The sequence below is a fragment of the Carassius gibelio genome, chromosome A13 (assembly GCF_023724105.1).
Source record: "Carassius gibelio isolate Cgi1373 ecotype wild population from Czech Republic chromosome A13, carGib1.2-hapl.c, whole genome shotgun sequence".
Classification (NCBI taxonomy): Eukaryota; Metazoa; Chordata; class Actinopteri; order Cypriniformes; family Cyprinidae; genus Carassius; species Carassius gibelio.
Genome location: NC_068383.1, coordinates 12,025,327 through 12,046,947, shown reverse-complemented (window position 1 = coordinate 12,046,947; position 21,621 = coordinate 12,025,327). Strand labels below are relative to the sequence as shown.

Below are 21,621 nucleotides of genomic sequence, written 5' to 3'. Positions count from 1 at the left end.
ATGCTCGGGTAACACTTCAAAAGGCTGGTGCTGATTGTACCCATCTGGTCCAGGGACACAGGCCAGTTGTTGTGTTTCAGACCCCGCACTGCTGCCCTCCACTCCACCTGACTTGCTTTTAACAGCTGAATAGGAAAAAACTGTAAAAAATAAAAAATAAATAAAAACCTTGCTTGTATGTACAATAGAGGTAGTATGTGGGGTATTATATTTTATAATATAACTGGTTTTACTGCATTTCTGATCAAATAAATGCAGCCTTGGTTAGCATAAAACATAAATATAAAATCAGATATAATTTATATATATAATATTTTATTTTCAATCAGGAAATCGGCAACAAAAAGCTGGAAAATATATAGGTATTATAATTATAGATGAAACTCCACGATGGCATTTTTTGGTCAGACATTTTCCCTACTGAATAAACTGACACCAACTTGCCCAACAAGAAGCCTCTTACAGCCATGTTTTTATTTGAGTCAAACGGAATATGGCATCAACCCTGCCAAAGGTCCATCAATGTGTGTATGCAGGTAACCCAGAATGCACTGCAGCAATGCTGGCCACACACACTCTTAGTGCAGTTCCACTAGATCAGTGCTTCCCAAACCTGTCCTGGAGGACCCTCTGCCCTGCAGATTTTGTATGTCCACTAATCAGACACACCCAAATTTAGTTCTTGCAGTCTTGCAGTAAACTTCAGTTGTGAAACTTGCTTACTAGCACTAAACTATTTTAGGAAAGGCCTTTGCAAAGCTTAATAAAAAAATCCTTATACTCCTGTAGATTCGATCGATCACAAATGATTCATGCAAACATATATGGGTTAAGGCAGATCGGTGATCGGCGTATTCCTTTCAAACGAAATTAACGTTAATCCTCTGTATCTTCAGTGGCTCAGACGTCGGGAGTAAATGACGACTGCTATGTTCATCATTACATCTAACAACAAAACACCTCAATCGCTTAATTTTGCATCCGATGACCCCTTTAGAAGACTCTGTGTCTGTAAGTGTGTGTGTGTGTGTCAGTAGGTTAGTAAAAAACAGGAAGAGGGGCGGCAGGAGCCTCCTGTGGTGGCACTCTGCCTCGACTTCAGGTCCAAAGAGTGAATTGGCACAGCAGTCTGTCAAGCACACAACTTAATGTGGGCATGTACACACATTCATACCCACACTTTTGGACTGCATAAGGTCACCCATTGAGCCTTTTAGAAGTGCTGCTGCCATTTTCTTAAAAGCCTCCATTTTTCTCTCATTAAAAAAGGTGATGGCAGAAAACGACAACATCACACAGAGAACACGGCACACATTCATCTCAGCCCGCACCTTTTCAACACTAAATTACAGACTGTGAATGTGCATGTATTTGTTATCCACAACTGGAGAAGAAAATGTGTCTGGTTATGTAATGGCAGAGCATATAGTGGGGAATATGTGGCTCTGCCCCGTCCATCACAGCCGTACCCATTAGTGTGGATTCTAGCTGTTTATATATATATATATATATATATATATATATATATATATATATATATATATATATATATATATATATATATATATATATATATATATATATATATTTATATAAAATAGATAATCAACATTGATAATCTTAATCAATGCTTCTTCAGTAGCAAATCAGCATATTACAATTTCTATGATTCATTTGGCACTTAAGCTCCACTGGAGTAATAACTACTGAAAATTCAGCTTTGCCATCAAAGGTGTAAATTGCATTTTCAAATATATTATTAACATTAAAAAGATTCAAAAAATCTTAAAGCTTGCAAATTCTGAACAGTAGTGCGAGTAATATATATATATATATATATATATATATATATATATATATATATATACATATATATATATATATATATATATATATATATATATATATATATATATATATATATAATATATATGCTATTGATAAGAATAAACTGTGTTTCATAAAAAGCAAAAGTGTGAATGTTTACTGAACATTTTTATACATATTTTAAACTTTCTAATTAAGGGTTATGCCAGAAGTTCAAAGAGTTCATGTCTGAATAGCTTCATACGTATACATTGTTTCTTTTCAAACGGTTGTTGGTTCTGAACGGTCACAAATAGTGCAAAAGGGCATTATAAATGGGACAGAAGCATCCAAAATGGGCCATCCTAGCATCATGCATTATCCTGAACTTAAATCACCCATCTTCCACAGCACAGTATGGTAACACAACTAATAGGTGTTAGTGGGAGTCAAGAAATATACTGGAACTGTTAAATTATGGTTTGCAGCGCCTGGGAGTATGTTCAGATCATTCCTATCCCCTGCTCAGCCCCCTCAAAACAAGACCCACACACAAGGAAATAAACTCAAAAACCAAGTGTGAAACAGAAGTGCACGGCAAGCGTCTCTAAATACCAACCGTAACAGATAGGCAGTGACCCACAGAGGCAAGAGAATTTATCTGAAAACTAACCGTGAGATGAAACGCTTACACTGAATACATATAGACTAGCTTTCCTCTGAACTACATGAGGGAACGAGAGTAACATCCTGAAATAGACTGAAAGCAATAAATGTACCCGTGAACACAGGGCTTCACCAAATTACCACCTGTCACATTCTCAGCTGGTGCTTCCAAAAAACACACCAAAGAGATTGATCAGTCCGCCCCGGTGATGGCAAGATACTTAAGGCAGTGGAAGTCGTGGCCTAGTGGCCTGGTGGTTAGAGAGTTTGACTCCTAACCCTAAGGTTGTGGGTTCGAATGTCGGATCCACAATAACACGACTGAGGTGCCCTTGAGCAAGGCATCGAACCCCCAACTGCTCCCTGGGCGCCACAGCATAAATGACTGCCCACTGCTCTGGGTGTGTGTTCACAGTGTGTGTGTGTGTGTGTGTGTGTGTGTTCACTGCTCTGTGTGTGTGCACTTTAGATGGGTTAAATGCAGAGCACGAATTCTGAGCATGGGTCACCACACTTGGCTGAATGTCACATCATTTTTTTTTTCAATAGAGGGGTCAGAAATGAAAAAGAAAGAAAGAGCAGGGGAGAGAGGAGAGGTGATTTAGGTTCAGGTCATTTCTGAGCTGACCTCATAGCTTTCATTCAGATGGATGTGAATTTAAAGAACTATTAGGACTTCATTGCACTGCTTTAAATATACCACATTCTCACAGCGCCTCCTGGAGGCACACAATGATCGGGTGATGGCTAACCGAGTCCCAACCTCCCAAGTCTCCCGCTCTCTCTCCTGAAGCCAATAAGGAAGTGACTAAAACTGCAATTCATCGACTGGCCGCTTGAGGCTGGCTGCAGAAGAGAGTCAGTCCCATAGACTCCCCATGTTAAAATGGCCAACTTTACAGCATAAAAAAAACTGTTTACAGCCTGGTTCAAAAAATTATTTTGGTCTATATAGCTAATTTTGCCATTCATGACAACTGTGAGGGGGTACATTTTTGTATTACTCATCCGTTAAAATTATGTTAAGACTTAAAGTTCTGCATAATTAAGGGCCTGGCCACTTGAGTGACAGGTGGATTGCCACTGCGGACACTGCCGACGCGATAGGTGGGCGTGGCTTCAGCAAGTAGCTCCTGCCTTTTTGCCCATTTTTGATTGTCCGGGAGAGTCGCGCGGTGACGCGCTGCCAAGATGGCGACGGCCCTGCACACTTTAAGCTTCAGAAACCAAACTTCAGGGGTCTACGGGTGACGTCACGGACACTACGTCCAGGTTTTTATACAGTCTATGTGCTAACACAAGAATGTCTACAAAGCTGACACAAGGCAGCAAAAAGTGAGGCATGTGAAGGGCAACTAATTGGTCAAATCGGATCAAACATGACCCTCTTCTGTCATTATTCACTCACCCTCAAGTTATTCCAAACCTATATAGCTTTCTTTATTCTGTGGAACATGACATGATATTTTGAGAAATGCCTCCATTTATTTTATTTTATTTTTCCATGTAATGGAAGTAAATGGACAGCAAAACTGGTTCCAGACATCTTGAAAGAAGAAACGGAAGAAAGAAAGTAAAACAGGTAAATGCTGAGAACAGTAGGAGCTTTGCAGACCTGCTGTGCCACTCCACATATACTTCATTACTTCTCCTACACCCGTCAAAGTGTCCCAGACAGCCACAGAAAAACCACAATATTATTGCGCCACAGTCAGCAGAACGATGACTGAAATACTTCATTTACATAAAACAGCAGCTCGTGGATTGTCGCCAAAGACAAAAACAAGAGATGAAATGAAGCGATCTTTTGAGAAGCAGTAAACGCTCTATGATCTTTCAGACCTGAAACCAAAGCAAAGCAACCTCAAACACACACTAAATTTGCCAAGACCTTCATCTTCAGACACAAGCTCTAAACAGCAGACACCATGTGACAAAGCCCCCCAAACAAATTAAGACTTCAATTAAAGATTAAACCCCAACACAGGGATCCTGAGAGAACAAACTTCTTCATTAGAGGAAAAAAACAGACCCTGTTCAAAGGAAAGCTCCGCTCTGCCGCTCTCCTGAGGCACAACACACACATACACACACACACACACACACACACGGCATCTCAAAACTGGCAGTGGAGTCCAACTGAGTGACAGTGGAGTTCGGCCTCACAGAGGGAAGACTAGTAGAGCATGAAATTAGAGCCCTCTATTCCAGCCTAGCAGGAGACAGACGTCTGACAGAGACTGAAAAGGAAGGTGTGTGCGCGCGCATGTGCTATCTGTGACAGGTGAGGGAAAGAAAGGCAGTGCATCTGGGTGTGGAGAAAAGGTCTCAGCACGGTGGCTGTTATGTCAGGTAGAAAAGAGAAGAACGACTGCAAGTGACCATGAGAGAGAAAAGCCAACTCACTGTGACCTCTGTGAACAACTTTAATCGTACACACTGGTCTCATAATAGGGTTTTAAAATCAAGTTTTGGATAATGTGACCTGCAGCCAAGAAGCCTGAATCGTTAAAGTTTAAACAGAACAGAAAGGATAGATGAGCTGGTTCACTTTGGCTTTGAGTGGTGCTTTGCTGCCCCCTACTGGTGAGAGGCCATGAGACTGATATAACTTTCAACGTCTGATCACTACAATATGGGGAACATTTGAAAATGCATGTTAAAAAGCTATGGAAACTTTTGCACTGTCTGATGTCAGTATGTTAACAATGATGTATTCAACAATATTAACATATTTACTAAATTTAATGAATCCTTGTTGAATAAAAGTAATAATTTCTTTAAAAAAATAATTATATATATTCTAACATATGTGCCACTACAGTGCAAAAATGGATTGTTTATACTTCTTTGATTAGTATCATTTCTGATTATTAACTGAAATTACAGATTAAAGAATTTGACAAGATGATGCATATGTCTAAAAAGGTAAGACAAAATTACCTAAATAAATGGTAAAAATGCCCCTGAAAATCAATTTAAGGTGGTAAATATACCCCTTTAACAGAAAAGCTCATTTCTATCGCTGTTGTGAACTAACCATCACATTATTATGAAGAATATAAAAAGCTTCAGTAGTCAGCTGTCTCCAACAGTCCTGAATAAGACGAGGTATACCAGCACAAACACATTCACCAAACTAATATCTAATTAAGCTGCATTGAAACTGCAGTTTGGACCTTGGCCACCAATGAAGCACATTATATGGAGAAAAATCTTGAAATGTTTTCCACAAAAAGGTGTTTCTTTGCACCTGAAGACAGAAAGACATCTGGGATGACATGGGGGTGAGTAAATTATCTGGGGGTTTTTTTATTCTGGAAGAGAACAAATCCTTTAAATCACTGCCAGATACACAAAAGGCTAAATCCCTGTCAATATTCAGCAAAAAGACTGTAGGCAATGGGGTTCCATCCACAGAACATAAATCTATAACCACATACTTACATTGTAGGGCAAACAAAGTAATGTCTCTCTTACACCACCTGCTGGCAAACTAACAGAAAGTCCTTTAACACGCTGAGCGTTCCTTACATGTTACCAGACCACTTAAAGACACTATCGATTTGATGAGAGGAAGAGCAAACAGATTTTAATATATACACATCTATTCATAATTGAATAGCACCCTACACTGAGTAACCTTAAACCTCTGTATCTGAATGAAGAGACTCTCTCAATAACTACAGCTTTGACTGAAAGTTTATCAAGACTGGCTCACTTCTACGCCATGAAAGACTGAACTGAACTGAACCTGACACACGTGGTCACCACCAAACACGCTCAGGCTCCAAAACCCCAGTCTCGGCACTCAAAGCCTCCACGCTGACATCCGGATGCAGCCCAATCTGATCCAGGCTCTGAGTTGAGTGAAATCTGTCTGAAAAGCATTATAAATGAGCACAACAGCTGCTCGAACCAAAACCAGTCCAGCTGGTAAAGACGCCGTAAAAAAGGCAGGAAAATGAAGCACTGGAGGAGAAGCATATGTGTCGCTAAATTGCTTGTAGCTTTTATTGAATTATTCTTTAAACGACTCTTGATTAGAGGTATCACAATGAAGCAGACGTTTGAAACTATAAAGTAACTATTAACTATAAAGAAAAAGTTTATTTGCTAAATATAATGACACATTCAGTACATTTAACATAACTACTATTAGGTCTGCAAAAAAACACTGCTAAATTGTGAACATTAGAACATAAGACAAAACTGCTCAAATTCCTCAGATTTCCTTCCATAATCGGCTTAAAAAAATAAAAAATAAACTTTACATTAGTGCACATTCCATGCCCTACATAAAACCTTCGAGAACAAGTCTATAAGGAACATCATGTTTTTGTCTGCCTTTAATTACTAAAGCCATAATTCATATGAGAATGACATCATCTCTTTTTTTGAAGGTTAGCGTGTTCAGACCGAGCCTGAGCTTGTTCATCAGAAGCTGAGAATACAACACAAAGGAAAGGAAGCTGCTGCTATAGCAGGCATTCCTAGCATTCACCCACAGAGATAGCGATCATGCACATCATTCCTGACACAAAGAGTATTGTTTCACGCAGCAGGGGAATTCCTTCTGATGCATGTTATGGTGAGGTCCGATATTGCCTGGAATGAAGAGTTACTATCTAAACAACAAACTATACTACACTGATATTAGGGCTATGAATCAATTAAAACTAACCAGAAATACTGATATCCATGACAATACTGACAAATGAAGATATAACAAAGCATATTAGCATAAAGAAGAATAAATCACTGAATATAAATTACAAGTAAATGCACTACCATTCAAAAGTGTGGTTCTAATAAATGTTTTTGAATGAAGTCTCTTATGCTCAAACAGGCATTTATTGATTAAAAAAATATACTGTGAAATATTACAATTCTTAAATATATTTGTATAAGCTGTTTTGCACGCAAGAAAATAATAAAAGTACTCTTTTCTTTCCATGAAAAATGTGTTTTTGTAAAATGTCTTTACTTTCATGTTTATAGATTTAATGCATCCTTGCTGAAAAAAAATGTGTCTATTTCAAAACCAAAATAGTAGTATGTATACTTTGATATTATGCATGTCAATTAAAAATTAATCAAATTACATGATATTCCAATTAAATAACTGCATATCAGTTTTTACTTAAAAAGCCCAAATTAAATTAATTCAGGTATTACTCTAGCAGATGACATATCAATAAATACAAGCCTATCACTGGCCTACAGTCCACAGCAAAAAAAGATTCCAATCAAGTTTAATCTGTTTGAGGTAGATTAGAGGCTGAATGACGTTTTTTGGCTGACTCTCTGTTTTCGGTTTCATTCCATTGCATTTCCTAGAATGCTTTTGAAAGCAAGAATACATTCAGTGTGAATGGCTTCTTACTCATTCTGTGCTGTTGATCTCAGTTTGCCAAGCCGCGTTACACCTGCAGTAGCACTTTATTTTGGAATAAACATGAAAATAGGACTTAAAGGCTGATTTGCACAGGTGATAGGAAAATCCCTCACTATGAAATGTATCCATGATGAGGGTGATTAGTAGCACATAAATTAATCATGTTAATATAACAGCAGTAATATTTTTACTCGCCATCTTTTCAAATGTAGGCTCTCTGCAAATCACAACAACTTCAGGAGGATATAAATTAACAAAACCCACAAAGATGCTGACATAGACTTTCAGCAGTTCTTATCTCTGTGAGTGACCGTGTGAAAGAGAGCGCACAGGAGGAAGTACCAGAGCACATTTCCTCTCTGTCCTTGGGGTGTGTGTGCGTGAGCAAGAGGAAGTGAAGGATGGGGAGCCTATCAAATAGATTCCTCTCTCCACACTCTCCAGTTGCCACTCACAATGCAAAATAGAAACCGCACATGCACACCTCTCTCAGCACTTAAAGCAGGAAAGACACAAACACTATAGCACTCTCTGCTGTCTTCTGTCTTGAGGTTTGCAGTTATGATTGAATCTTTACTCGTTACTAGAAGTGCCCAGAGGCAATCCCAGAATCTGTGCCTGCCCACAGAGATTCCCAAACAACTCAAGTGTTTAATGGCTGCAGCTACATAGATATCATGTGTAGACATTGCTTTCCATTGGCTGATTTGACCATGACTATCTCTGGGGTTTGATGAATCTGACCAGAAAATCTGACCGATAATGAATGCTGACCATCGTCAACAGTACAGCTGATCGCTAATTGTGAGGTAGCTAAAACATGACACTGATCTGGACACATACTAATCACACCACCCACTACTACATCATCATTAACTACCGGTGTAAGACGCAATGACTGCAGTCTGTCTTTTACCCAGCATGCACAGCAGTGTGAGCTACGCTGGCTACGTTTACATGCACCCAAATAATCCGTTTGTAATCGGATTGACGGCTCAATCGGACTGAAAAACGTTCATATAAACACCTAAATCGATCCCATTGAGCTCAATCGGAATTAAATTTTGATCGGATTGAAGGGGGTGGTTTATTCCTCTTCTAATACGAATGAGCATGCGTGTAAACACTCGATCGGATTGAACCACGAAACTGAAAGGACTGCGCACATGCAATGACACAGAAATAACGCAATGACATATAACGCACGGAACAAGCGGCTCTTCCTTTTGAATAAAGTGTTGTTTAAATGCATGTCCTGTCATTATAAAACTCTCCTTTCACTCGGCAACTGTGAAGTGAGCAGGACAGCCTTGTTTTGGAGACTCATCCACAGGCAACCCCTTTTTGGGCGCGGGGAGGGGCTTTTTTTTTTTTTGCGTGATAAATATGAGCAGCACAGCACAGCGGTTTATATGTACATTTATCCATAAACAGTTAAATATTAAAACAAATAAAGAAACAGTGTAGGAGAGTGGTTATCATGTTCAAACAGTGAGAAACTCTATATGTCACTTTCACTATTTGAGCAGTGTGCGCCTGTCAGAAAATCTGTTCCGATCTGTAGCTTGTGACATATAAACCCGCACATCAACCCGATCACTTTATTTAGCGTTCATGTAAACATAACAATTTAGATTCATCAATCGTAATGAATTTAGTCCGATTGAACCAAAAAGTGTGCATGTAAACGTAGCGACTGTAGGGAAAACAAAAAGAGGATTCAACTGGAAAAGTGGGCAAAACAATTGTTATTATTAGACACAAACAATGCTGTTATTGTGAACTAAAATATAAAAATAATTTCATTGAATTGAAATCCAACTTAAATAAAATATGCATAAATATTAGAAGACAAACTTTGTTGCCTTGGCAACTAACTGAAAGTATTTATAAATTTAGGTTGAAGTATTAAAACTTTTTTAATTAAAATAGAAAACTGAATAGAAAAAAAAGGCATCCTCTTTTCACACTACAAATTGTGAATCATAATCTTCAGGTTGTCATAATGAGCTAGTTATTAATCCCAAACCAGGGTAAAATTCCTCAGTTCAACCATTCAGACTGCTTTAGTCTGATTTAAAAGGAGGCAGAAAAACATGTCAGACTTGCAAAGAGAAGAAAATGTGTGGAATTTAGGGTTGCTAAAAGTTAATGCTATAATAATAAGGCATTAATGCAATCTCACTTCAATAAAATAAAAAATGCAGTTGAATATAACAGTTTGGGCTCTGAATAATCAGCTATGAGAAATCTAGTATCATGCATCCCTAAAATATATAACTCTATACCTTCTAACAAAATGAGCAGCCAATTAGGTTAATATTGCATGACCTCACTGACAACGACCCTCGTCCCACATAAGTAAAAGTAAAAAAAAAAAGCATGTGTTCTTATCACCAGACAACAGGCACGTCACAGCCCGTGTGTGTGACTCACAAGTGCCCCGAGCTCCAAAGAGGGGGATATCTAATGCTCTGAAGCAGGGGCAAAACCACTTTCACCCAGTGCAAATTAGCAAACACAGGTATGCAAAAAACACAGAGACTGACACTTAAACGTAGGCTGGCTTCCTTCTCTGGTGATGATCTGCATGTCGGTGACAGCGAGCATATAGTGGACTCAGACAGTGAGAGAGCAGCGCAACACAAAGTAAATAAAAGCCTCAGGACACACTGTGCTCAGCCATGTCTGACCGATCCCTACTATTCGGTCACATCTAATCACATCCATCGGCTAGAACCAGCAGCTCCTGCGGTGCCACACTTGCCCTACTGCGCTCCATATCATTCCTCTTCTACTACACTACTTGGCAGAGCAGAAGTTCATGGCAGTCTGTCAATGCTACAGCCAAGTGGAATCAAAGTTTCACCGACAGCACAAACATCTGTGGATAAGCCACAGCAATTGCCAAAAAAATTCAGTTTTGTGGTCTGAGTGGGACTAAAACGCTCTGTTCTTTACAGTGATACAAAAGCTGAGATCGGTTAACTAAGATCTGATTGATGAAACGCTGTCTCAGTTGAACTTTGTCGTGTCAAATGTGATAAGACTTTGTATGTTGCCATCTTTAATATGTACTTTGGACATGCGCAATGGTTACAGGTGATAATGACAAACAGAATACAGGCTTGACTTCAGTTTCACATTCATACAGACAGTTCTCTGGCCTCTATTGTAAGCTGCTGTGTGAACAGGACATTATGAAACTCACTCCTATAAGTACATATAATCATCAATCCCAAACTCTGACAGTGTGAGTATAGTCATATTCATTTATAGATAAACTCTCCCTTTAAGATGGTCTTAGTTTAGTGAAAAGGCACTTGCAACCCATTTTATGCTCATAATGTGCCTTATTTCTTAATAAAACTAGATATTTAACAAAGCAAAAAGTGACTTGAAATTTGATTTTACCCATTAGAAGTTACTCCAATGTTTAAAAAGGGAATCCCACAGACCCAGAGCAAAACCCAACAGCCTGCAAAGTCTAGGCGATGCCAGCACGAGAAGCAAGTTATTACACTTTGATGAAAAGAATTCACAGATTTTGAGTAATGCATTTACATTTTCAAAAAGTTAAATACCCGGATGATGTACTTAATATAAAATTCAAACACAAGAGTACATTGTGCTTAATGTACAGAGTGTCATTAGGATCATACAATGGAAGTCAAAGGTCACCAACAAAAATATTTTTTAAAGTTTCACAACAGAAACAAAGGTTTGGAACAACATGAGAGTGAGTAAAGAATGACAGACTTTTCATTTTTTGTGTGTAGAGGGTGTTGACTGACTAACATTCTCTCAAGGCTTTCACAATCATAAGCTAATGAAGCTACAAAACAAACACCTCCCATCAGCATCGACAAAGAGAGAGAGAGAGAGAGACAGAGGCAGAAAGAGGCCAGGCAATATGAGCAGTGAGGTGCAGCTGCACTTAAGACACCGGAGAGCTCAGAGTGGACGACACTGCTCTGATTAAGACGAAAGCTGAGAGAAGAGCTTGAGAAGGTGCTGGCCTGCGACATCACCACAGAGCTGAGGAATGCCTTAACATTCTCACATGCTCTGTGTAGAGAAAACTGACTTTGATGGGTAGACAGAAGAGGGATTATAACAGAATTTAGAGCAAACAACTGAAGAAAATATCTGAGTTTGTAACAGGCCACCTAAGAGCTTGCATCAGGACCTGCTGGTAAGACTGTAGCTGGCAAACATAGCAATGTCACGCAATTAAAAAAAGGAAAAAATGAAAACATGCACCATGCAACCGAGAGGAAATGAGAATGCATTCTGCTTTCAATGTTCAGCTCAAACACAACTGCACACAACTACACTAAAGAGACGGTGTAGGACTTGCTTGCAACTTTATTACAATATTTACAACAAATGATATATTGAAGTTGCGATAAAACGGAAGTAGTGACAAATGTTTTATTCTGTACTACGGTATATACATCCGAGTGTAATGGATTACCAAAACCAAAAAAAAAAAAAAGTAGGGAGGATCTTGGTTCTATGCATCACTTGTTGATTCACCAGAAGATTGAGTTATGACATTCTGAATTAAACATTAAGAAGTAAAACGTTTTAAAATAATGAAGCATGCACAGATTATTTCACAATAAGCTCTATTTTATGCATTTAGATTTTTTTTTTCATTTCGTCTTTAAAATCTTACCTTCATTTTAGTCCTCCTCAACGTTCTTTGCACATTAAACTCCCATATTATTACAAAACATAACATTCTATTATGTACTATTGCAAATGAACACCCCCCAGACCAAACAGAGGGACCACCCACTTGAGCAGCTGTTATGGTTACGGTCACCTGGTTACAATCTGAAGAAAAGATATTGGTAGAAACTAAAAAACTGCTTTCAATTGCTAAATGGTAGAGTATAACTTCTTACTCCATAGTCCCTGTGGACTCATATGACAGGGTATCATATACACTGTTCTAGGATGAACCATTATGAAACAGGTGTTTATGTGGAACAAAACACAGTGTAGCATCATTAAAGAAGCAGTTCATCTCTCCTGTATAACTCTTCCACAATGAAACACTACAGTTGAGTGTATCAGACCTGCTGATCAGTTCAACTCCAGACTGGTTTTCCATTCATGCATTAGTAATGGTTTTGCTCAAGGACACATGGCTGAATAGTGATTCGCCGGATATCAAATCCCTGTCAGCTGTCATCCTAAACAGAGTCTGATCATCATTCAATTCAAACGTGATCAATTACGCGCTCTCAAAAGCCGGCTCAGTGGGTTTTGACACCCAGCTACGTGTCAGCTCCCGGGTGACTCGTCTCAGGACCGTGATCCGTGAGAAACCTGAACAACCCCCGTGTGTAACCTGACTCCTGCCGCGTACAGGTGATCAAAACATCAAGCCGAGTCACGTAAGCGGAGGAGATTTCAGATCATCTCACCTTTGGCTTCGCAGTCGGCGCAGTATTTGTTATCATCCTCTCTCAGCATTTTGGACAGAATGGCCTGATGCTGCTCGTTCAGTTTCTGAGCCTTTTCCCTCTCCGATCGCGTCGTCATCTCGGCCCGTTTTCTGTCAGCGTTTCTGTATAAAATCACCTGTCTTGCCCCCGATTTGCTCTGTTCAGTTGTTTCGTTATAGATGGAAGACCATCCCCTGTGAAATGAGACTGTGGTGGGTTCACGGCAACGGAGCGGCGGCTGGGCTGAGACAGATCGGCGGAATATGGCCGATTGGAGGATTGAACGGAAGCGGAAACGGAGACGAGTATAAGTTACAAGACACGGTATTCCGATTAAAATAAAATAAAAAATACGGTGAATTGGGAAATGGGGAAATGTTTAATCAAATTGAAGTGGTATATTATTGTTTGTGTAGATTTAAAGGTAAGACCTATGCTTTGTGATATCCAAATATAAGAAGGCACTGTGACTTTTGCGTCATTGCTGACGTAGGTATGTGCTAGGTTGGACAGCCGGTTTGACGCGAAATCTGTTGTAATCATATCTTAGAATATTGTCATTGGCCAAATATTTAAATACTGTTAAATAGACTTTGGCAAAAGCGTTGTTGTAAACTAGGTGACATAAGTAAATTTGAAAGTTTAATGTCTACATTTTGAACCATGACGATAAACCTTTCACTAATTCATAATGAATTACAAATTCAACTTTTAACATAAATGTTTAACTAAGCAAAGTTTTAAACAATTATTTTAAAGAAACCTCAAAATTATTTAGAGAAAATGTATCAAATACAAAATACTATGAGAAAAACGACACTGTTCACTAATTTATATAACTTGTTTATTGAATGTGCCTTCAAGATTTATCATACTCTGCGAGAAATCAGCCAATTTACCATCGTTTGTACAGTTTTGTGATATTTGCAGAGTTATAACCTTGGTAAATGTTCATTTGAATGCTTTCTCTCCCAGTCTTGCTGTTGTTCCCTGATAATGCATAACCTACTTAAATGCTGATATTGTACTGCTTATCTGTAACAAACCATGTGCAGATACATAGGAAAACTATTGCAGTAATAACTTTTTTTCCCCCACAAACTGACTCATTTACATGATAACAAACACATGTCCTTGTGACAAAACTTAATATGAATGTATGAAATCTCCTGACAAAAAAATAAATAGTTGAATGTGTTTATTCTTTGAAAAGATCTTTCAGGCCTTGCAGACTTTGTTACTCACTTTCAAAGAGAATAAAAACATTCAATTTCCAACAGCAGATTCTTTTCAAAATGTAAATTACAGGCTGAACAGAACTTTTCAAGTAGTTCAAACTACTTTTACACAAACTATTCTTCATCCTCCATAGTAGGTCCATACAACCGGCAAAGACAAACTTTACAGAAATTCTCTCTTTGTATCTGTATGCAGAATTATAACTCATTCAAATGTTAAAATAAATACATTTGGATATTTTTAACAGGGCAAATTAAAAGTCAATACAACGTCCCTTTCTCTCCCAATCACCGTATCGTGTAGGTTCAGGACCTCTGGGACCACCTTTCTCCTTAGTTTCTGGATTCACGTCATCTAGAAATCCTGTTAAAGTGGCAATTAAATATTATTCCATTTTATATCATTAATTGTATAAACTTAAAATACACTGAATTAGTCATTTATTTAAAAAAAATATATTCTTAGCTATAATTCATGTGTATAGCCTATCATTTCGATATCCTATTCTCAAATATATAAATTATTGTACAATAATAATTACGTTCAGAAACATCTTTAGATTTTGACTCGATTTCGTCCGTGTCAAAGCGTCCTTGGGGTGTTTTGGCTTTCTTTAAGGGTGCTTTATCCTTGGCCACACCACCAGATGCATATCCTGCTGTCCTCTGACATGCTGCAGATACACAGGAATAAGAGTAGCGACACTTTGACAAATCTATCACAAACTGATATGTATACTCGAACACGATTCTCAGTAATATAAATAAAGGACGTTTAGAAATAATGCATATTAATATGACATTTGTACAAATCAATGCCTAATGAACAGTTAAATGCCAATCAAAGCTATTCAGGTTGCACTCACCAGTATAAGTCGACTCTAAAAATAAACCTTTCTTTACAAAAACTGTAGTACAGTAAACGCGTAAAAGAGACATTTTGCGTGGACGCTACCCGTCTGCTGTGAGCAGAAAATTACACAACTGAATGTTTTGACGATTGAAAATGACGACGATGCACGCGTCATCATTCAGGGACATAAAATATACTCGAGAGGATCGCGGCGGCGCTACAGAAGTGCAGAGTCGATTGTTACATCTGCTTCCCTATCATAGGTCACTTCGATGCTGCGGTGACGTCACCACGTATGGGAACACCTCCGGTGTGACGAATGTCTGAAGCCCTATACCATCCCGCCAATCCTATTGGCCAAATGGCGCATAGCACCACCCTACGCATGCGCACGCATGATATACCTGGGTGCAGCGCGCCATTTCGCTCAGATTTCATTCCTTCAGGAATAGCGAATCTTCTGTGCCCTATCATCTCGCGTTCTCCAGCGATTTTCTTCGAGCAGTGTTTAACTCCTCTTTCGCGGACGCGATGAGTCAACGAAAGGTAAGAGCCGTATATGGGTTTATCACAGGGAGGCACTCATGAGAGATTCGTTTGCAGCCTCTCTCATGTTCTCTCTGTGATAGCCTACGGCTATGGTAAAATGAGAAAAGTATCCGCGCTCTGGAGTCTATTTCTTCAGTCGCCTCGCGTCTAACCCCCACCGTTCGCTTCTGCGGTCGCCGAGGCCCCGCACGAGGTGTTGGTTAGGGGCGATATGTGCGGCTTGACTATGAGTACAGTGATGCACTGGAGTTTTCCACTTGCTCGCTCTCCCCTACTCGAGCGCGTTGATCAGAGCAGTTTTGCTTTATACTATGTTGTCTAACCGCAGCTTCTACTCAGAGTAGACTCTGACCTGCATAAGCGGTTCTCTCCCTCCGAGCGGACAGGAGAAACGCGCTTCCCCTTCCTCAGTGTGCTACATGGCGGACTGCTATTATATAGCGATGCCGTTTGACTACTTCTCTAGCCGAACGGATCGCGCCAAACTCCGCCGCGACCTAGTCTCGTCTAGACGTATCGAGTCGTGTCTATTTCGGCAAATTTTATTCTCTTATTACGGTTCTTACGAGAAGCCTCTCGTTCTTTCCCCACACTCTAACATTGACCGTCTCGCAGCACAAGCACTTCGAGCGTCACTGAACTGAGCTGTTATTTGAGCGCCCCTCAGACACTGCACAATTCAGTCTTCAGAGTTTGAGGGACGGCACAAGAGACTGGCGAATTTGGCCAGTTTATGACGGCTCACACAGCTGCCGCGTTCTCGTTAGCGGCGTGGCCCTATGTTTATCTTGTTGGATTAAATCCTGCCGTGGACACGCTTCAGGATTTTACACAACGAAACACAGCGAGTTTGACGCATGCATTTCCTTCTATGTTTGCCGGGGTCTGTGCCCTCCACTGAAGAGTGCTGTTGGACTGCTAATGCACATCCAACCCTCTCACTGCAGCCCCCACGCTCTAACATTGACTGTCTCGCAGCACAAGCACTTCGAGCGTCACTGAACTGAGCTGTTATTTGAGCGCCCCCTCAGACACTCTGCACTATTCAGCCTTCAGAGTCTGAGGGACGCCACAAGAGGCTGGCAAATATGGCCAGTTTATGACGGCTCACACAGCTGCCGCGTTCTCGCTTGCGCCGTGGCCTAATGTTTTCTTGTTGGATTAAATCCTGCCGTGAACACGCTTCAGGATTATATACAACGAAACGCAGCGAGTTTGACGCATGCGCTTTACTTCATGTTTGCCAGGGTCTGTGCCCTCCACTAGAGAGTGCTGTTGGACTGCTAATGCACATCCAACCCTTTCACTGCAGTCCCCACGCTCTAACATTGACTGTCTCGCAGCAAAGGCACCTCGAGCATCATTGGATTGAGCTATCATTTGAGCGCCCCCTCAGACACTCTGCACAATCCAGCCTTCAGAGTCTGAGGGACGCCACGAGAGACTGGCGAATATGGCCAGTTATGACGGCTCACACAGCTGCCGCGTTCTCGCCAGCGGCGTGGCCTAATGTTATCTTGTTGGATTAAATCCTGCCGTGAACACGCTTCAGGATTATACACAACGAAACGCGGCGAGTTTGACGCTTGCGCTTTCCTTCTATTTTGCCAGGGTCTGTGCCCTCCACTAGAGAGTGCTGTTGGACTGCTAATGCACATCCAACCCTCTCACTGCAGTCCCCACGCTCTAACATTGACTGTCTCGTAGCAAAGCCACCTCGAGCATCATTGGATTGAGCTATCATTTGAGCGCCCCCTCAGACACTCTGCACAATCCAGCCTTCAGAGTTTGAGGGACGGCACAAAAGGCTGGCAGAGATGGCCAGTTTGTGACTGCTCATACAGCCGCCACGTTCTCGCAATGGCGACGTGGCCCGATTTTTATCTTGGTGAATTTAATCCTGCCGTGGATACGCTTCAGGATTATACACAACGAAACGCAGCGAGTTTACGCATGCGCTTTACTTCATGTTCGCCAGGGACTGTGCCCTCCACTAGAGAGTGCTGTTGGACCGCTAATGCGCATCCAACACTCTCACTGCAGTCCCTACGCTCTAACATTGACTGTCTCGCAGCAAACAGCGCTTCGAGCAGCATTGGATCGGGCTGTGACGCCAGGCGTAATAATAAATAATAATCCCTCAGACACTGCGCAATCCAGCTTTCAGATCTTGAGGGGCGATTCAAGGGTCTTACACAGACGACCCGGTTATGACGGCTCGCACAGCCGCCGTTTTAGTTAGCGGCAGAGCCTGATGTTCAATTCGTTGGTCTAATTCCTGCCGTGGACACGTTCAGGATTATACACAACGGGACGCAATAGCTCTTATGCATACACTTCCCCTGTGCACGAATGCCGCAGGCTTTTCCGTGCACGGACATTATGTGTATGACAGCGTTGCAGAAAGCGGAAATTTGAGACTGCTAGTATCGTTTTGGGTCGCGTGGAACGCTTGCCCGGCATTTCTCAATGGGTGTTACGCACAATTGTCACGGATACACCAATTCGTTTTTAGAGGCCCGCCTCTTTCCGCTGAATTCTTTCCACGGTGGTAGACTGATGGTAATAGCAGTGTTGTGACAGGAGATGTCAACTCTGCTGAGCAAAGGGGCTATAGAAGTCGTAGACCCCGTACTTCTCAATGCATGGATGTAGCTCTGGCCCCGTTGCGGCTCCAGGGCGTCCGTCTGTTAACCACTTGGACGATTGGCAGCGGCATTCCCCGTAATTTGTCTGGGGTTACTTCACATGCGCCCTTTTCAGTGGAAAAGTGGCCGGTAAGACGAAATATTTCACCCCGTTGTCTTCCGCATCCGACGATTTCGGTGACACGGAGTTGTGTGATGTCATTAAAGCTATGGATGCCAACCGAGTTTCTCCTACCGGGGTTCGGCTGGGGATTTGAGCTTTCCCAGAGACCGTCACGACGGATGCGTCTTTGACCGGTTGAGGAGCTGTTTGTCAAGGACTACCAGCCCATGGAGTGTGGACAGCTGCACAACGCAGTTGGTATATAACCGGTTGGAATTACTGGCAGTTTTCTGGCTCTCCAGTAATTCGCGAATCTGCTGATCGGCCGTCTTGTGCTGCTCAGATCAGACAACACAGCGTTTGTCTCATACCTGAATCATTAGGAAGGATTACGCTCTCGCCCCCTGTGCAGGCTGGCGAGACATGTTCTTCTCTGGTCTCAGAGAAAATTTCTGTCGATCCAAGTTGTTCATGTCCCCGGACGTTTGAACTTCGGAGCAGATATGCTATCCAGACGGGCTCTGGAACAGGGAGAATGGAGATTACACCTCCAGACGGTGAATCTTTTATGGCGGACATTCGGCAAGCGAAAGTGGATTTATTCGCGTCAAACATGACTACGCATTGCCCGCTATGGTTCTCCCTATGCCCCCATCGCCCCTGGGCGTGGATGCATTAGCTCACAGCTGGCCCACGACCAGTCTGTATGCTTTCCTCCGATTCGTTGATCCCAGCGGTATTATGCAGAATACGGTGGGACAGAGTGGATCAGCTGCTAGCTGGTGGCTCCGCGATGGCACACGCAGCCGTGGTTTGCGGATCTGATCAGTCTGCTAGCGGGCTCTCCTTAGAGATTCCCCTCAGACAGGATTTATTATCGCAAGCACAGGGGCTGATTTGGCACCCGAGGCCGGATCTGTGGAAACTGTGGGCGTGGCCACTGAGCGGAGTGCATTAGTATGTCCCAGTCTTTCTGTTGAAACCACTGAGACTATATTGAATTCTAGAGCAGCTTCTACGAGACGCTTATATGCTTTCAAGTGGAGACTGATTACAGCCTGGTGTGGCAATCGTAATGTGGATCCAGTTTTCTGCCCAGTGGCTTCAGTGCTGGAGTTCCTCCAGGATTGTTTTTCGGATGACATAACACCAGCCACTTTTAGGTTTACGTGGCAGCCATTTCAGCTTACCACGAATACATAGGCGGTGCCTCTATGAGGCGTCATCCACTAGTTTCTCGTTTCGTACAGCGTGCGCGACGGCTGAGGCCTTTCCGCCCTGTGCGAGTTCCTTCATGGGGTTTATCCATTGTGTTGCTAGGTTTATCAGGGCATCCGTTTGAGCCCTTGGAGACCATATCGGATAAATTCTTGACACTGAAGACACTTCTTCTCATGGCTTTATCCTCCCTCAAGAGAGTTGGGGATTTACAGGCTCTTTCTGTTTCATCCTCATGCATGGAATTTGCACCGGGCTCTGTGAAGGTGCTGCTGCGGCCCAGGCCTAACTATGTTCCTAAGGTCGCATCTAACCTCTTTCGCTTTCAGCAAGTGTTCCTGGAAGCTTTTTCACCTGCTGAGGCTGGATCAGAAGATCTAAGTCTTTGCCCTGTGAGAGCTTTAAAGACTTATGTGGATCGTACAGCCCCTTGGCGTGAATCTGACCAGCTGTTTGTCTGTCTTGGACATAAAAGTAAGGGCCATGCGGTTCCAAAACAGCGCATGTCCCATTGGCTGGTGGAGGCAATTTCTTTGGCCTATGAGGCGCGCGGACTCGCTTCGCCCTTAGGAATTAAGGCTCATTCCACTTGAGCTGTGGCTTCTTCTCAAGCTTTTCTCAGTGGATCTTCTATGGATGATATCTGTGCTGCGGCAGGATGGTCCTCACCGAGCACTTTTATCAAGTCCTACAGTCTGGATGTGAGGATGGCTCCTGGCTCCCGGGTTCTCTCCGCTTGAGCAGATGCTTCCTCGGATCTCAGTTATCAGGTACGTCAGGCGTTTTGGTATATCGTTCCCATACGTGGTGACGTCACCGCAGCATCGAAGTGACCTATGATAGGGAACATCTCGGTTACGTATGTAACCTTGGTTCCCTGAATAGGGAACGAGATGCTGCGGTTCTGGCCGTTCCGTACCTTGATAACTTCTTCATCTTCAGTCATGAAATCTGAGCGAAATGGCGCGCTGCACCCAGGTATATCATGCGTGCGCATGCGTAGGGTGGTGCTATGCGCCATTTGGCCAATAGGATTGGCGGGATGGTATAGGGCTTCAGACATTCGTCACACCGGAGGTGTTCCCATACGTGGTGACGTCACCGCAGCATCTCGTTCCCTATTCAGGGAACCAAGGTTACATACGTAACCGAGATGTATGCCATCTTTTCCAAGCGAAGAACAGATAAGGAAACTCTATGAAAATCAGTTACAAAATTTTACAGAATAATTCTTAGATTACCTGTGAGATATAAGCTATAAATATATATATATATATATATATATATATATATATATATATATATATATATATATATATATATATATATATATATATATATATTGTTGTTGTTGTTAGTCTGCATGCTAATTTCCGTTTAATCTGTTTTAATAGACATATGGAGAATTCAGGTAAAGTGGCCCAACTAGATGTTTTTTTTTTTTATTCTCTTATCTTTTTTTTATTACTTTTGTTAACTTTAAGGTCCAGTTATAATATTTCGAATACAGTTCAAATAAAGTGTTATTTGAAAGCTAAAGTTCTTAAATAATTTCAATTTTCAGACAAATTTATTTTCTGATAAAGTGGGAAATTCCATATTAAAAATTATTCTGCATCTTAAAAACACATGATATATTAACACATATTATCAGACAAACATATTTAATAAACCCAAAATTAT

The 21,621-nt window shown here is 41.4% G+C and overlaps 2 protein-coding genes across 10 annotated transcripts in view; both read right to left on the bottom strand.

Annotated features, from left to right (window-relative positions):
- Positions 1 to 13,623, bottom strand: part of smap1 (small ArfGAP 1) — an 86,382-nt gene extending 72,759 nt beyond the window's left edge. For 5 of the 9 annotated variants that reach the window (XM_052612973.1, XM_052612978.1, XM_052612982.1 and 2 more), the window contains exon 1: positions 13,309 to 13,622. In XM_052612973.1, coding sequence (XP_052468933.1) covers positions 13,309 to 13,426 — 118 coding nt within the window. In that variant the 5' untranslated portion in view covers positions 13,427 to 13,622. Of the gene's footprint in view, positions 1 to 13,308 lie in introns of all 9 variants that reach the window. The other 4 variants (XM_052612974.1, XM_052612975.1, XM_052612976.1 and 1 more) reach the window with 2 other exon arrangements.
- Positions 13,624 to 14,156: 533 nt separating this feature from the next.
- sdhaf4 (succinate dehydrogenase complex assembly factor 4) lies at positions 14,157 to 15,675 on the bottom strand. Its single transcript, XM_052612984.1, has 3 exons — positions 15,434 to 15,675; positions 15,110 to 15,241; positions 14,157 to 14,931 (listed from the first exon to the last, which is right to left on the bottom strand). The coding sequence occupies exons 1-3, from the start codon at positions 15,504 to 15,506 to the stop codon at positions 14,822 to 14,824; spliced, it is 315 nt and encodes a 104-aa protein (XP_052468944.1). The 5' UTR covers positions 15,507 to 15,675; the 3' UTR covers positions 14,157 to 14,821.
- Between the last annotated feature and the right edge of the window lie 5,946 nt (positions 15,676 to 21,621).